Source organism: Sceloporus occidentalis, unplaced genomic scaffold (assembly GCF_023333645.1).
Source record: "Sceloporus occidentalis isolate IW3139 unplaced genomic scaffold, rSceOcc1.0.p SCAF_10, whole genome shotgun sequence".
Taxonomy (NCBI): Eukaryota; Metazoa; Chordata; class Lepidosauria; order Squamata; family Phrynosomatidae; genus Sceloporus; species Sceloporus occidentalis.
In genome coordinates this window covers 21,141,339-21,159,380 of record NW_028316990.1, presented here as the reverse complement: position 1 = coordinate 21,159,380, position 18,042 = coordinate 21,141,339, and the positions used below count along the sequence as shown (strand labels likewise).

The following is an 18,042-nucleotide window of genomic DNA, read 5'->3' as shown; positions in this document are numbered from 1 at the left end:
TGGAGGAGCAGCTGGTTAGGCGAAGGGATAAGCGTTGGCTTTTTCAAATCCCTATAAACCAAGAGTGCCATTTATTTAGTAAAGAGTGTCTCTGGTGAGGGTTTTTGGTGAAAAAGACAATATTTTTATGGTGATTCCCATAGAATATCTCCTATTTTATCTTTATATATTACAAAGTCATCTCAGATGCACCTGGTCAAGGAGCATTCATATTGTCCACTTGCGTTCCTGTCAGTTTGTATGAATCGCTCCTCGGAGAAATCCCTCTGAGATCTGGAACTAAGCAGTCTAGAAAAAAGGCAGCATGGTGTAATAGTTTGAGCTCTAGAGATCTGGTTCGATTTCTGACGCACCCATGGAGACCCATTGGCACACCTTGGGCGAGTCACACCTTCTCAGCCCCAGAAAACCCCAAGACAGGTTTGTATTAGGGTCACCATAAATCAGAGACATCTTGAAGGCCCACAACAATAACCTATTTTAGGAAAGGATGTACACGTATCACAACTCGGAGGGAAGTTGTGCAAAAGTTGACATTAATTATAAAATTCAGTTTCCATTTTGCAGTTCGTAGAGGAGGAAGAAAACCCCATATGACAGTGTTAGGGTCAGCCATACTTTTATTGGGCCAACCAAAATATGTTTTGCAAGCATTTGAAGCTCCACTGGCTTCTTCCTCAGGTGCAAGGATTAAAAGCCATAGAGAAGAGAGGAAAATAAGACAACCTTAGACTTTTAAGATGCTTTGTCTCCCTGTAAACACAGAGCCAGGAGGAGGAGTTGCTTCAACTCAGAATAACAACAACAATGTCTCGACAAAATGCAGGTTTGTGATTAACACTGCCATATTTTTCTTTCTCTTGTACGGTTTTTAACCCCTTTTCCTAATGAAGAAGCCAGTGGAGCTCCAGAAGCTGGCATAGAATATTTTGTGCATTTATGTTTGGCTCTGTAAAGGTATCACTGTTGTGTGGATTTTGCAAATTATTGTACTTTGTTAAGCGGCCAAGATGGCTCACAGAGGATGGAGACAAATTGGACCTCAAAGGGAGTAGCATCCTTTTGTATCTTTTCATTAAGTTCCATTAACAAGACAAAAAGATACTCCCTTTGAGACCCAGTTTGTCCCCATCCATGTAGCAAAGTACAACAACCTCCAAAACCCACAATTTCCCCCCTTGGATTCCCAGTATAAGGAATTGCCTCTGCTTGCATGAACACCCCTCCATACCATCCGAACCGAGGACGACAACCACAACAATCTTGACAAAATGCAAGCCTCTGGCTAACACCATCAGGATTTTCTGGTATGGTTTTAAAACCCTTTTCCTGATGAAGAAGCCAGCGGAGCTTCAAACGCTTGCAACATCTACATTGTGCATTTGGGTTGGCCCCATAAATTTTGGATGTTATTGCTATATGGTCAACGCAGCTAGCCATATTCAAACAAAAACCCACCAGACAGCGATACCTTTACAGACGAACCAAAATGCACAATATACTTGTTGCAAGCTTTCAAAGCATCACCGGCGTCTTTATTAGGGAGAAAATTGGAGATGTTAGTCCAATGCCGGCATTTTGTTCTTTCTGCCAGCCATGGATAGGTTTCCAACTGTGGACATCTAGATGCTTCTCCAAATCCAGCAGTCAATGTGATAGTGGATTTATTCCAGTCTGAATTTATTTAGGGTGCTAATTCCTATCCCCAAAACAGGGTCAACACTATGGATAACCGTTTTAAAGTTCAGATTAGAAAAAGGAGCAGATTCACAGGAAGCGAGCAGCTGGCGCCACAAAGTGGGTCACTATGGAAGGAAGCAGCTGTTCTCCCATCAGAGGCAAAAAGGCATGCAACTTAAAAAGACTTTAAATGCATTTTATGCTGAGCATGCATTTTCACCGCTTTTTGGACCCTGTGCTGTTTATTTTGGGAACAGCTCCAACACTCCAAATAGAATTACCAATCTTACAATGTTTGTGTCAAAACGTTGTAATAACTTTTGCAGAAGAAAGTAGACTTTTGCTTCGACTTCGGTCAATAATATGCTCAGAAACAACAACAGCAAAAAATGAAAATGTAGAACAAATGTCTATTTTCCCAAACGACTGTTCAAATGACCGAAAGATACAAATATTCCTTTTTGAATGCTATCGGTTGTTTGTACACTGTCGTTACAAACTTCTCCTGTTTATTAGGCTTATTCAGGTGCTGTGATGGTTTTTCTGTACATAACCGGAAATACCTTCCGTCCGCAGAAAGCCCAGCCCCTTATTTGTACATGTTTTGCAAAGTTATAAACCATTTATTAAAATCATACATCCGAGTGACAAATAACCAAACAAACGTGACTTTCACTCCCTTTGGTCGCGTCGCCGTGAGCAATGATAAAAAACATATTTTCTCCCCCCATGTTAAAATATTAACATAATACTCACAGAAGACATATTTAATCACCTGGAGCTTGGAGTAGTTGGTTGTTCCACTTCTTGCCCTTTGTAAAACATGTTGCAAAACTAGTCGCAAACATGGGTGCTCCTTAAGCAACCAATTTGTTCTTGTGATTTCTGGGTTTCTGATGATATGACGTCCCAAATTTTATCCCAGGGTTCTTTAGGAAAGATAGAGTCATGGCAAAGGTGTGCCAAAACTGTTTTATATCTGCAGTGTTTGTGAGTTGCTTTTAAAGATCATTGTGCACTACCTCTTTGTGCAACAATGCTCTCCAGATCTATTGATCAATTGATTGGAACATTTACACCTTGCCCTAAATCAAAGATCTCAGGGTATCAAGGGGGACGTGGCATCATTTGTGTTTCTTTATTCAGGAGGACAGAGAAGACAAATCTTAACCACTTCTCTGGATCTCCATTTTCTCAAACAGTGGTTCTCAGCCTTTGGCTCTCCTAATGTTTTGGACTTCAACTCCCAGCAGTCCCAGCCAGCTTACCTAAATGATCGGGGATTCTGGGAGCTGAAGTCTAAAATGCCTGGAGTTGGACCCAAGGTTGAGAACCACTGATCTAGGAGGAGGATGTTGTCTTTGTGTTCCCAGTTGTGGAAACACATCTGGGTGCTACTTTGATGCTCCTTGGAGGGCATGCTGTGGCATCAAATTCTCTGCTTGTTTGCATGGAGAAAGGTTACGCTTGGCATTATGTCCTGCCAAGTCCATGGAATATCTTGGCTTCCATTTTTTAACATCTTTGGGTGAACCTTTCAGCAAAAAGGCATTGGACTCATGGTCCAACCAGATCGGTTTCTGCTTAGCTCGCTTTCCAAATGGTCCCATTTGATTCCTAAGAAATAGTTAGGCTAGAAATGCAAAGATTTCTTGCATTTCCACAATCTGCCACATGCAAGTGTGGCAAGAAACGAAAAGAACCGAGACAGCTGTCCTTGATATTTGCCCTTTCCAAAGATGTAAGCATGAAAAAAAGCATTCCACAGAACTGGAAAACAATTTCCTTGAGCAACCTGAAATTTCTAAGTGAACAAAGACGTGGTGGAGCGAAGTCTTTGCTTTCAAGGGGAGGCCGGTCTCTCCCCAGCAAACGCTGATTCCTTCCACATGGTCCCTCCTCCGCTGTTTTGAGGCAAAGGCTCCTGATGCCATGACTCAAACTTTCCCATCTGCTGCTAGAACCTTTTACGGCGCCACTTTCCCCAAATGCTTAACAAGGACCGAAGCTGGTTTATGGAAATATAAAAAAGCCTTGCAAACATCAAACTGAAACAAGGAAGGTGGGGGGAGAGAAAACCGCAACTATTCAAAATGGCCCTCCCCTGAGAAAAAGGAGAGCGTAAGCTTTCTCAGAGGGGCATCTCGTGTTGCAATGACATTGACCAAATGGGTCAAAGGAGAAAGGCACCACAGGAGCATGGTCTGCATAATGGAAGCCATCCTTGGTTGCAGATGACCAGAACATGGAGAGCTCCATGTATGACCACAGATGTTGCTCTTTGCTAAATCTGCCCACACACTCATCCCTCCACATTTGCGGCTTTGACTTTTGCTGCTTTGATTATTCACAGATTTTATTAATATGTCCTCTCTAGAAATATCTAGGTCCTCCAGCGCAACTCTATGGTCAACTTGAACCAAAGGCCGCACTGAAGGACCTATGGAGATTCCTAGAGAGAACACTCCACTAGGCATTGGTTACTCCTCTGGCACAATTCTATGGTCAATGTCTGTCGGACGTCGACCAGAGAGTTGCCCTGGAGGACCTAGAGATTCCTAGAGAGGACACTCCGCTAGGCATTTGTAACTCCTCCAGCACAACTCTATGGTTAATGTCTGGCAGATGTTGACCACAGAGTTGCACTGGAGGACTTAGTGATTCCTAGAGAGTTGTCCTCTTAGATAAACACGTAGTGGTTTTGTAATTTGTGGTTTTCCCACATTCATGGGATTTGTAGTTTTACAAGGTCTTTAGCATTGTCTGCCAAAGAGTGCTGGTGCCTCACCAAACTACACATCCCAGGATTTTGTAGGATGGAGCCATAGCAATTAAAGTCATATCAAACTCCATTATTTCTACATTGCAGATGCAACCCAAGATAAGCTGTTCAGATGGCATGTACTGGTCTCTGTCTCTTCTGTGTATTATAGGGACGGCAATCATGTAGCCCTCCAGATGTTGTTAGATTGCAATTCCCAGCATCCTCTTAGCCACCTTTGCCAATGCCAAAGAGTGCTAGGAGTTGCGACCCAACATCATGGACTATATGATTCTTACTTCTGGTTCTTCTGAACAGAACCCAATGAATGCATGCCCACAGCCTTTGAGCAGAAGCAATGCTTATGAAATACAATCAAAAGGTCAACACAACTAGAAATCCCAGGGTTCTTCTCTTGCCCAAATGCTGGTTTGTACACTAACTTGTTGTGCGGACAGAGTTTTATTATGTCTCGGCGGTCGCAAGATGAAATGTTATTTCTGCAGGATGGTGGAAAGCGGCACAGATTTGCTCAAAGAACACCAATTCCCCCAAGAAAGGGTTATTTAATACTCTTTTAGTTTTGAAAAAGCTTTTGCTTAAAGGAGCCAATGCATCACATGGAGACATACACTTGTGAGAGATCGATAAAACTGTTGCCTTTTTAAACCATCCTCCTAGATTTCAAAGCAAGGTGGAAACTGGGTTTAAACTACACATGGCTGTTTCTCATTCCAACCCTGAAACCACACTTTTGGCGACTCAAAATCTTAAAACCTATGTCAAATAAAAGAACACCACAACCTAATCTTGGGCTCCGTTACGGGGCCTGTTTTAATGTTGAGCGACCGTGTTTCAGAACTTTCTCATGACTCTCCATTTCCAAAAAATTTTTGCAAATGTTTTCCAATATCTTTTCATCATTTGCGGGAGCGACACGCCAAACGTTACCAATCCCCCGCCCCAGCACTTATCTCAAAGGGGGATTTGTATGGGGTTCAAGAACAAAAAAAGACTTCAGCACCAGAAGAACATGGATTGGTCCCTGTTTTGAGGCGGCACCTGTACACTGGGAACCGGACGCGTTGGTAGAAAAATAAGCCATTTGATACAATGGGCGAAGAAACCGTGGACGATGGAGATGTGAAAGCGTGTTTGAAAATTTGGGGATGTGTTGGAGACAAAATTCAACCCAAGGGGAAGGGTAAGACACTCAGCACAATCCTTTTGGCAACTCCTGTGTCCTTGATGCCACCGAGAAATGAGGAGGAAGAAGAAGAGGAGCCAGTCCCTTGGAAAAGGTGGCCGACACGTTCCTTCAAATGGGCATCTTCCCATTACACAAACCGGTCTTTCCCAACAAAGTCCAAAGGTCCATCAAAGTCCTTTGCCGAAGCTCTGTCGGTTTTCCGTGCGCCAAGCCACTGCATCGGGAGCGCATCTCCAAAAAATGTCAAAGGACGCCGAACGTCTGACCAAGAAAACCCATTCAGTTGTACATTGTTTCTTTCGTTTCTGTCACAGTCTCACTAAGAGGAGTCCGCGGCTGGCGTTTCGGCAGGTCCTTTCGGACGTAGGCGCTCGCGGATGGCGCCAAAGCCGCCCGCATTAATACTGTTTTGCAAACTCCTTCGTGTTTCCGCGCGAGGGAACTATTCAACACTTTCTACGTTCACAAAGGAGGGGAAAGGAGCGAGTCCTTTTCTAGTCCAGGGGTTCTTGTTTTATTCTGATTGTGGTGTTGGGCTGCGGCCGCCTGTCCTCGCGACATAAGACGTATTCGCTGAACTGAGAGGAATCCACGCCGCCACCACAGGACGCTGCCACGTTGAAGCCCTTCTGGAACAACCGCTCGAGAACCTGGGGTGGGTTTTTTATGGGGGGGGAAGAGAACAGTTAGTATTAAGGCAAACTCTCCAGAAAATGCACTAAAAGATCCAGAGTAATCCCATTAAATACACAGGACTTACTTCCTCATCAGTAAGAAATGGCCATTGCTAGACATTTTCCTAATAGGCTGCTTAACCTATTGCAGATATTTATAAGCTGCTTAATAGATATCAAAGCAGTGTGCAAATCACAAAGCGCATAATGTTAATCAACGCATAAAACCAATATGCAGTGCTTTGAATCTGACTGTTAGTCCTACTTTGAACAGACCCAGTGACCAGATAGATACTTATGTAAAGGCCACTGGTTTAATGGGTCTCCTCTTAGGGTGCATCTATACTGTAGAAATAATACAGTTTGACACCATTTTAAGCTTTTTTGTGGGTTTTTCAGGCTATGTGATCATGTTCTAGAAGGGTTTATGGCCACGTAGCCCGAAAAACCCACAAAAACTATGGATGCCAGCCATGAAAGCCTTCGACTTCTCCTTTTTAATTGTTGTAGCTCCATGTAGCTGTGGCAATTAAAGTGGTGTTGAACTGGATTATTTTTGCAGTGCGGATGCAGCCCCTGTGCAAGATGTCAAAGGGCATGGTCCATTTGTAAATTCTTCCATGCAAACCCCTCAGACTACATAGAAGCAACCTAAGTCTAAATTGCTAGTCTTCCAACGAAGGGCGGATCTACACTGTAGAAATAATACCGTTTGACGCCACTTTAAGTGTCATCGCTCCACTCTACGTAATGCTGGGATTGTTAGTTTTGCAAAGCCTAGCTTTCTCTGTTGGTTCCCCACCAAACTACAAATCCTAGTAATCTGTAGGATGGAAATGTGGGAGATACAATGGTGTCAAACTGCATTATTTCTACCGTATAGATGCACCCTTACGTTATGGAGATGTGCAATGCTTCCCTGTTTATCCAGCCACCAGCCCTGCAAAGTAGGCCAACCACATACAAAGGGCTTAAACATGGTGGCACCATGCCTTATTATCTTGTCCACAACACAACGGAGACTTGATGGGCACAATCCGCATGCCTCCATTTGTGAGCGATTCACAAAACATGCGGAGGCCCTTATGTCCTCCAGATGTCCAGGGAAGGTAAAAGACCCCAGCCAAAAAGGCGGCCAGAACCTGCGCCATACTCCCAGCGCATTATGCAGCGATAATTCTATAACTTATTCCTAAATGACTAGAGTGTGATTAAAGTCTTGCTTACAGCAAACCTCTGCAAGAAAAAGCCCAATATTAATCAAACAAACAAGCGCTCTGCAGGGCAGTTCAGTACATTATGGAGTAAAATACTGGCTGGTAGTGATATTGATGCTCCCTCTTAAGCAAAAGCAACACTGGGGTTTCGGTCACAATAAAATGAAACCATAACTCATCATTAACACGCAAAGTCAGGAGGAGAGAAAAGCAGAAAGCCCCTCTTAGAGGCATCTTCTTTTATTGGGGATTATATATTCTGGCTGCGGACGGTGGTTCCTTCCAACCGGATTGGTACCCCATTTCCTGGCGCATTTCTCCTAATATTACACTGTTTTTGGTAGTATTACTCCATTAAGCAATTAGGGTTAGGGGCACAAGAGCCCCGTGAATATGGAAAAAACACAAATAACAATTATCTGAGAGGACACCTCTCTAGGAATAATCTCTAGGTTCTCCAGGGCAACTCTATGGTCAATGTATGACAGACACTGACCACAGAACTGCGCCAAAGCAGCTACAAAGGCCTAGTACAGTATCCTCTCTAGGAATCTCTAAGTCTTTCGGCGCAACCTTTAGTTAAAGTTGGCTATAGAATTGCACTGGAGGACCTAGATATTCCTAGAGTAGAACATATTAATCAAATCTGTGAATAATCATATCTGCAAATAGCAAAGCCGCAAACATGGGAGGCATGAGTGTAGTTATATTCAACTTTGTTGATGTGTGCCTTCACATTATTCCTGACTTATGGTGATCCTATTGTTTGGTTTTCTTGGCAAGATTTGTTCAAGGGGGTTTGCTGCCTTCGACATCCTCCGAGGCTGAGAGAGTGTGGCTTTCCATGGCCAAATGGGGGATTTGAACCCTATTCTCCAGAGTCGCAGTCCAACACTTAATCCACAACATCAGGCCAGAATTAGTGGTTTGAGTGTTGCACTGCGACTCTGGAGATCAGGGTTCGAATCTCCGCTCAAGCCTAAAAACCCACCTTGGGCAAGTCACACTCTCTCAGCCTCAAGAGAAGGTCCACCAATCTCTATTAAAAGCAAAAAGGAACCCTATGATGTGTCAAACTAATAAAGCAAGGAACACACAGGACAGAACCTCCTCCGATGGCACCCAGATTAATTATAGCATTTAATAATTAATAAGTAAATCTCTCCATGAATCACAGTGTGAATGAAACAGGTGTCTGCTATTAGAGTTAGAATAACTGATAAATGGGGCTCATATTGCACAGAATAAATGAAGCGATCGGTCCTTATTTTCCCATGGATTGCTTTTCCTTGCAAAACCACAGATCAAAGTCTCCTTTTTTTCCAATTAGGAAGAGAAAAACCCATTGCACCTTTCCAATTTCTAATCTACCTAATAGGGCAGAAATAGCAAATTCACTTTATATAGGGTAGATTTACTGGATCGTAAAGATAAGTGAAAAGCAGAGGGCCATTAATTTAAACCCACAGTTTAAACCATGTTTAACCCAAAGAGGTTTAGCCCAGCCACCCCTGGGATGGGAGCAATGAAACAACCAAGACCTTTAAAACACACACAAACACACCAGGCACAAACTTTCCTTGCAACATATATCTTCTATACAGGATGGATGGATGGATGGATGGATGGATGGATGGATGCAGATAATGGGGAAGGGAATCCCAGATGTTTTGCAAGGGTCATCTTGCAAAGGGTTTCTCACTCCATCTTCAACCAACTTGTTCCATCCTAAGCTAGTTTTGCCTAATGACGGCTTCCCGTCTTCATTGCAAACCTTTTGCAGAGGAAGCGCTGAACGGTGAAGATCCCAAATGAAAAGCGGAGGGCTGTTTTTGGACCCACTAATTAGAGACAAGCCATTAAGGCAGCTGAGCATTGGGAGGTCAGCCTCCCAACAGGGAGAAAGGCTCAGGGTCCGCTCCCCATAGGAAACCAAAAGCCATCTCATCCCCTTCCTGCGCCCTCCTTTATCCGCCCGGTTAACTTCCTTTGTTTCCCAGTTTAATTTTAGAACTATATATATATATATATATATATGGAAGAGGGAAAGAAAAATCAACCAAGAGGCTGCAAAAAAAAAGGGGGGGACTCAATAAACCCCCAATTTGTGCAAAAAACCCCAACCCCTTTCAGTCTAAAGTAGAACACATTTTGTTTAAAATACTCTGGGCAATTTTTTCTCTTTTTTACAGAACATCCTTTTGGAGAGAGAGAAAGAGAGAGAAAAAGTGCAGAGATCATTTTTTAAAGTCCATCCTGCAGGCGCTATCATTTAATTATGAGCGGGACATAAATTATGCATTTACACATTGTTGCGTTTTCTATAAAGTGGCATGCAGACACCGCTCAAACCTCCGTCCTCCCTCTTTTATTTCCTTTTGCGTGTGTGTGTGTGTGTGTGTGTGTGTGTGTGTAGTTTTGGTACTCTGTTTTCTCTCTCCTTCCTAAGGGCACTTTAGAGGGGAGAAAAGGACCGAAGGGTATGCATTGATGAAACAAAAAATTAGCATTTGTCAGCCTAACGCCATTATGAGATCAGCGTGGTGCTAACATATACAAAAGCTAAATCTGTTTCCCCCCCTGTTCTTAGATTTAAAGGGGAAGGAAGGAAGGAAGGAAGGAAGGAAGGAAGGAAGGAAGGAAGGAATCTTCCTGAAAGAAGGCTGAAAATGTCTCTCCTTGCATTTTCAGCACTAAGACAGAAGCGGCTAAGTGAGCAATGATTCTATTTTACATACAAGTTTGAAAATCCCTTTTCCCAAATGCTTGGGACCAGAAATGCTTTTTTGGATTTGGGATTTTTTCTTCTTCTTCCAGATTTTTGGAATATTTGCATATACAATAATGAGACGTCTTGGAGATGGAAGCCAAGTCTCAACACAACATTCATTTGTGCTTCATAAAAACCTTCTACACATAGTCTGTGGGTAATTTGATGCACAATATTTTAAATTATGTTGTGCATGAAGTAAAGTTTGCATACCCTAGACCCTCAGAAAGCAAAAGTGTCACTCTCTCAGCCACTTCTGTGGATGATTTTGGAGCATTTCTGAATTCGACCTGTATAACTGAACATTAAAAACAGAAATAAAATGATACAGCGGTTTGAATGTTGGACTAGGGCTGCATCTGCAATGCAGAAACAATCCAGTTTGATACCACCATAACCACAATGGCTCCATGGGATTTATAGTTCGTTGTGACATCGGAGCTCTATGACAGAGAAGTGTAAAAAAAATCTCATAAATTCCCAGAATTCCATAGCACTGAGCCATGGCAATTAAAGTGGTGCCAACCTGGATTGCTTCTGCAGTGTAGATGCAGCCTAGGACTCTAGGAGACCCTGGTTCGAATGCCTGCTTAGCCACAGAAACCCATGGGGAGAACTTGGGCAAGTTTCAGCCCAGGAGGAAAGCAATGGCATCCCCATATCCAAAAAATAAACCCAGCCATGTGAAAGGGTTGACCTTTCAGGTGCAGAAGACCCAAGAAAGATGAAGTAGAAATGTTAAGTGGCCACTGCCTTACCTGGACCGAATTCAACCGGCAGTATCCGTTCAAGGGAAACCTAATGACGTGGGTTGGGTCCTGGTTCCAGCCAGCGTTTACCGAGTTGCACATGACGTCCCCCGTCTCCGGGAAGATCTCCTCAATGAGTGCTTTCTCCCCGCTCAACGCAATCCTTTCCCCGAGATCTGGAGTCACCCTTACAACCAAGCAGTCGCAGGGCTGGAAATGCTTCTTCTGCTCCCGTTCTTGCTTCCATCGCTCCAGCTCCTTGATCATCGGCTGCAGCTGGTAGTACTTGGCCTCTTCATACAAAAGGTTGAAGTCCTTCAAGGGAGGAACAGAGACACTTAGGGGCCCATGGGACCTTCTGCACTGCAATATAGCAAGCTCTCCTTTAGTGACTTCGTACTTACTGTATATACTCATGCATAAGTCTAGAAATTTTAGTCAAAAGATTGACCCCCAAAAACTGAGTTGACTTATCCACGGGTCAATATGAGTACTATATTTTAACTCATATTTAGAAAGGAACCATCCCCTTGTAAAACTCAAGAGTGCAATCCATTCTGGAAGCACTGACTCCCCTCTACTCTCTCATCCATCCAGCTTTTAGGGTGAGCGCCAACAATTTTGCCAGTTAACATTTCCCTTTTCTTCCTCCTCCTTTTTGATCCTTTGTTGCATGACCTAAGTTTTACCCTCGACTTATCCATGAGTCATATCAAAATCCCATAATTTTGCCCCCGAAACCTGCCCTCAACTTATACATGAAGTCGCCGTAGTTGAGTATATATGGTAAACCAATCTCGCCCGGTGTCATTCTCATTACTAGCTTAGGGTTTTATGCAGGGATTTTTCCAGCCCCTTCTGGTATTGGACTGCAACTCCCATCAGCCCCACCCAGCTGAGCCAATGGGGAGGAAAGCTGGGAGCTGCAATTCAGCAACACCTAGAGTGCTGCATTATTCCCATCCTATGTCTGCAGACTGACAGATGCTCACCATGGGTTCAGATTGGACCCCCCCCCCCAAGTTCGGCCTGAGATCTTGCAATCCTAAGAGTTGGAAGAAAACCTAAGGGACATCCAATCCAACCCCCTTTTCTGCCATGTAGGAAAATACACTGTGATAGATGGCCCTCCATCTTCTCCTTGAAAGCCTCCAAAGAAGGAGGCTAATCCACATTTTCAAGGCAGCGTATTCCATTGCTGAACCGTCATTAGTTTCTCCTAATGTTTAAGGGTATATAAAATCATTGGAAAGACATACTGAAGTTTTAAAAGATAAATAAAACATCCCGATAAGAAGCTCCCTTGCAAATAAGAATTCTGCCCTCCGAGTGAAATTTCCTTCCAAACCCCAAATTTATATCACCGCAGAAACTTAAAAACTTCAGTACAGAATTTAGAAAGAGTACCGAAGCGTCCCAAGAAAAGAGGCAGGCAAAGCAACCCAGGGAATGGAAAGGCAGCAAATAGCCAAGTTGTATGTGTGAAGGATTTTGGATCATTCGCTTTCAGCAATGCTAGAAATGTGGTGACTGAAGGGAAATTTCATGGGGCAGCGAAAGAATTATTTATTTTTGGATGTCTACCTGCTTAGCTACACCTTCGTGTCTAGGATAGGCAGGCTTTCAAAGGCGGGCATGGACTTTTAATTCCGGCGACTTTGCCAAAAGCGCTGCCAAATCTGATCCTGCAAAATCTGATAAACTGGCCAGCTTATCCTCCCACTTTGCATGATGATTCAAGGTGCAAAGCAGCAGGGAATCCGGCCCAGAAGAAAGTGCTGACAACCCACGCCTCCTTTTCTTCCTCCCTGCAGAAAAAGTAGCCAAGGGAGGAAAATAGCCAAGGGATAGGATCCATGTGAAACGCATAGAGGATAGGTCAGGACTGGTCTGTTTAATACTCTTAATAATAACAACAACATCTGGATCCAGCAGAGAAACAGGCAGCTGGAATCACTTGCAAACCACTGCCTCCATCGTCATTCATCAACTCCAAGACAAAAGTCAGCGCATGCTGGACTGTTAGTACCAAAACCCAGAGCAGATTCATCACTGAGGCAAGCAGCCTCTCCTTGTTCTGGGCTCTAACACATTTCCATCTTGCCACACCAAAAAGATTGTGGAGACACGCACCGAGGCCTTGTTTGGGAAAGAACTGGCTGCATACAAGATGATGGGCGAATTTCAAAAGGGCAGGAGAACGGGAAAGGCATACAAAACCAATGCTTACTCCCAAATGACTTGACCCTAGGCACTGGGTTATACTTTCCAAAAACTGGCGAGGAGTATAGTTGGGCGTTTCATCCATAATGCATTCTTTTCATAATGTAGCGTCACAGTGTGTCTGTAAGCTTGCTGAAAGGCCTATGCGCATTAGTTACCTGGAAGTGTCTGCTAAATCCAGTGCAAATGAGAGACAAAAGACTGACAGGAGAAATAAAAAACTTTTGCACATCCTGAGATGTTGTTGTTGCCTTCTACACACTTAAGTGCCCACAGGCCTATTTGAGCTTTGTGGAAATGCTCAAGGGAGCCACAGAGCAACCATGTGCAAGGCAGAAACAAGAGAGCACAACCACAACATCTGGGCAGCTGTTCTTGGGCCATGCCCATCTCAGTAATGATGACTCTTTCTCCCTATCTTTGCCTTCTCTCAGCCTTAGGAAGTAATGCAGACATATGTATGTAATGTATACTACACTCCTTCCAAGTCTGAAAGCCCCATTGTAGCCTCTTGAAAGCCAGTGGCATAACTACAACCGATAGTATGCATCATATGTTCTGTTTTACTCCTGCGAACCTACTTTGCGCAGGATCTGAGTGGATCAGGCTCCCCAAAATATGATATTATGAGATACGGAAAAATTTTGCACTCAGGAGGAAGCAAAAGGGAAGGACTTTTGAGCCACTAACTGCAGCCCTATTTAGAATTCGTGTGAAAATTGGATTAACTATTAGGAGGGGGGAAAAGGGTTCGCTCAAGAGGGGGACCTGTCAGAGGTACGGCACTTTCAAGTCTCATCTTATTAGCAACTGGAACTGTAGTTAATATTCACTGTAAACACACCAGGAAGACGCGATAATAGAGAATCACTAGCTAGGAACACATCGGCGGCCGCCTCCGTTGCTCACTGCTGGCTCAGTCCCTGAAAAACAACACTTTCCCACCCAAAAAACCTGCAATCCTCAGAGGCAAAAATTCTCCAAAGTGTGCACCTGGAAGTGGGAGCAAGAGGCATGAGAATGAGGATGTCAAGCGTCTTGTGTGGTTTGCATTGTTCTGTCGTGCAGCGAACGCGAAACAAAACATTGGTGCAATCATCTGCTCTCATGTCAGCTCTTTCTGACTCTTTCCTTCCTTCGTTTTTGCCCGTGGGTGGGTTTCTAAAGCCACATGGAGCATGGGAGCCCCAGAGGCGATTTATCCTGGAACCGCTGTGCACCTTGGCTCCCTGCCCAAGGTGACCTAAATTCGGCACAGAGATGGGCCACCTCCCTTCAGCCAACATGGGATCGGCAGGGAAAACTAGCCCATCTCCTTCTAAAACATGGAGAAAACAGAGACCTAGCCATGCTAGTCTGGAGTATCATTATGCAAAGCCTTGGAAGCCACAGCCTTGAGTTTGGAAGACCTAAGTAGGGCTGTTACTAATAAAGTGTCTTGGGTAGATGTGTCTCAAAGCCACCTGGACAGTAAATAACCATAAAAGATGGACTGAGATGGGGAAACCATGAAGCCCTATGAAGAGATGGACATGTTTAGCTTGGAGAAGAAAAGGTTAAGAGGTGATATGATAGCCCTGTCTAAATATTTGAAGGGGTGTCATATTGAGGAGGGAGCAAGCTTGTTTTCTGTTGTTCCAAGGAACAGGACACAGAGCAATGGATGCAAATGCGATTCCACCTCAACTTTAGGAAGAATTTCCTGACAGTAAGAGCTGTTCCAACGGTGGAAGACACTGCTTCTGAATGTGTTGGAAGTCTCCTTCTTTGGAGATTTTTAAACAGAGGCTGGATGGCCATCGTGCTTCAATTTTGTGGCAGAATGGGGTTGGGTTGGATGGCCCTTGAGATCTCTTTCAACTTTACGATTCTATGTGCCTCTTTCTGAATTGGCTAACTGGCCCACCTAGCCAAGTGCTTTCTACACTGACTTGTATCAGTTCTCCAAAATTTCACATCTTTCCAAGCCCTAGAGATGCAAGGAAATAGTCCGCTGTGCCATTGAGCTCCATCTCTTCCTCAACAGTTGAGGGCAGAAAGCGATGTTAATGTGTGATCCGAGCCTCTTTCTCTAGTCTATTTGGCTTTAAAATCCCAATGCCAAAGTCTTCTCCAGGTCACCAAATTGCTACCTGCTTAGCTCTCAATTACTTGCAAAACCTCCTCTTCTGCTGCTCCATTCTTGCCACTCTTTGATCCAGATCTAACCCAGAGACTGAGTCACCGCATATATAAGGAAAGGGTTTTATTCCTCCAAATCAGTCCAATATTTTTTCAGCCCAGAAATATTTGTATAGCGATGGATCATAAACTTTGGAGACACTTTGATTTCCAACTTGCTTTTCCCTGGAAGAGGTGCAAAGACCTCTTGGCCAAAATGCATGTGAAAATTAGCACTGTTAGACTATAGCAATGCCTTTGACTGCGTAGATCCTGAAAAGCTATGGAAAGCTCTTTTAAAGACATGGGAATGGCAATACATCTGATAGTCCTGATGAGGAATCTGTACTTAGGCCACTGTTAGAAAAGAATTCGGAAAGACAAAATGGTTCCCAATTGGCAAAAGGGTCAGGCGATGCTGCATCCTTTCACCCTATTTGTTCATCTTGTATATAGAACATATTATAAGAAAACCAGGTTTAGACTCAGGTGGAAGGAACATCAACAGCCTAAAATATGCGGATGACACCATACTACTAGCAGAAAGCATCGCAGACGTGGAACAATTATGAAGGAAGGACTAAGAAGAAAGTGCAAAGACAGGCTTGCTATAAAGACAACAAAAATAATGACCACAGAGAATATACACAATGTCTACCTAGACAATAAGGAAACTGAATTAGTTAAAGATTTCTCGTACCTTGGACCAAACATTGACTAAAACAGAGACTGGAGTCAAGAAATAAGAACAGGATTGGAAAGTTTATATAAAATCTATACCAACAGCCTCTCTGACAAATAGGGTTTTGCAACCAGGTAAGGCTGCCTTCTTATATTGTGCAGTTTGCCATATTCTTCAATAGCCTTGCTTCTGCAAAATCCTAAAACAAAGCCAACGGAGCAAACTTCATCCAAAATAAGTGTTCAGTCTCTATGAATAGCAAGCCAGAACAGCTGTTGCTCAGTGGGTTCGCCTTCCCCAAGGCAGAGATTTCCAAAGAGGAGTGAAAGAAAAGGCAATTGTACCCCTTCAATAAATAAAGGGATAAAGACCAATTTCTGCTATGAAATAAAATTAAAAATCCTTGTGAGCTGATACTGAGCTAAGAAAAAGGAAAGTGAGGCAGAGAGAAGGAGCACAACAATGCAAGCACAACCTGGCCATTCATGGAAAGTCTCTCCATACAGATCCAACCGAAAGGCACAAGATTGTTGGTGTCAATGAGACTTCCACAAACCTCCGAAGGGACTGTACTAAGCGACTTTAAGCCCTTTGACGACTATTGTGTGCAAAAGCATTCCCTGAATTTTAAAACAATGCCATCTGCAGCAGGCGGCTCCCGATGCCACGTCTTAATTGTCGTTACGTGGCGATAAATAAGCCAAAATGCGAGAAAGCAAAATGAGTGCAGAAAAACCGACTGCGCTTTAGGCTCTGTCTTTTCCCCTTCTTCTGGTATCTATGACAACTACCAGGCCTGTTTATTAAGCTGTTGCATCTCCGGTCCTAGAGACCCAGCACTTTCAAGAACAAATGGCCACAATCCTCCAAAGCGGGGCTCATGGGCAAAGCGTGCAATCGTTTCCGACGATTCCTCCCTTCCTTCGAACGAACCAATGCAAAGCCCAAGGAAGAGAAGGAGCAGGACTCAGGAAACGGGAACCTTTGACAATTAGAAGCAACACTGAAACCTGGCATAGATAAAATAATAAACCCTTTAAATTTTCAATGTTAAAACAATCCCCCTAATTTTGCAAACTATGGACAAGACAGCGGGTTTGTACCCTCCTTCCCTTCCTTCATTGCCATGCACAGGTTCGACTTTCTTTCCTTTTCAGGGCTGATTAATATTTCTGAGTATTAATTTTAACACAGCTAACTTTAACCCATGAAACAGGCTGCATCTGCATTGCAGAAATAATCCAGTGTGACACCACTTTAACTGCCACAATGCAATATTATGGAATCATGGGATCTGTAATTGGTTGTGACACCAGAGAGCTCTCTGACAGAGATGGCTAAGTGTCTCACAAAACTACAAATCCCAGAATGCCATGACAGGTTCGAGTGGTGTTAAACCGGATTATTTCTGCAGTGCAGATGCAGCCACAGTGATTCCACTCTGAGGTTTAGCTTGCACTTTATCCATGCAGATTTCTCCACTGGGAAGTATTCCCTTACCACCGCTGCTGCTTTAACATCCAACAGTTATAGCCCTGCAATTCCATTTTAACCGTCTTGGCTCCATCCTATGGAATCCTGGGATTGGTAGTTTGGTGAGGCACTAGAGCTCTCCAGCAGAGAGACTAAGTGGATTCAAACTACAAGAAAAGAGATTCCACCTAAACATTAGGATGAACTTTATTGTTCAACGGGGGACTTCCTCTCCATCTTTGGAGGTCTTCAAATAGAGGTCTGATGGGTATTTTTCGGGAGTGACGTAGCTGTGTAATCCTGCATGGCTGAAGTGGGTTGATCTATATGGTCCTTAGGATCCCTTCCAATGCTAATATTTTAGGATTCGATGTCTCATGAAACTACAAATCCCAGGACTCCTAAGGATGGAGACACAGTACCTAAAGCAGCATCCGAGTACT

At 43.6% G+C, this 18,042-nt stretch overlaps 1 protein-coding gene across 3 annotated transcripts in view; it reads right to left on the bottom strand.

Annotated features, from left to right (window-relative positions):
* Window positions 1-2,053: 2,053 nt before the first annotated feature.
* LOC149306096 (BTB/POZ domain-containing protein kctd15-like) overlaps window positions 2,054-18,042 on the bottom strand; it is a 48,095-nt gene continuing 32,106 nt past the window's right edge. For all 3 annotated transcript variants that reach the window (XM_089540907.1, XM_089540909.1, XM_089540908.1), the window contains exons 4-5: window positions 11,071-11,376; window positions 2,054-6,301 (exon numbers count right to left, since the gene is read on the bottom strand). In XM_089540907.1, coding sequence (XP_089397033.1) covers window positions 6,146-6,301; window positions 11,071-11,376 — 462 coding nt within the window. In that variant the 3' untranslated portion in view covers window positions 2,054-6,145. The remainder of the gene's footprint in view (window positions 6,302-11,070; window positions 11,377-18,042) is intronic.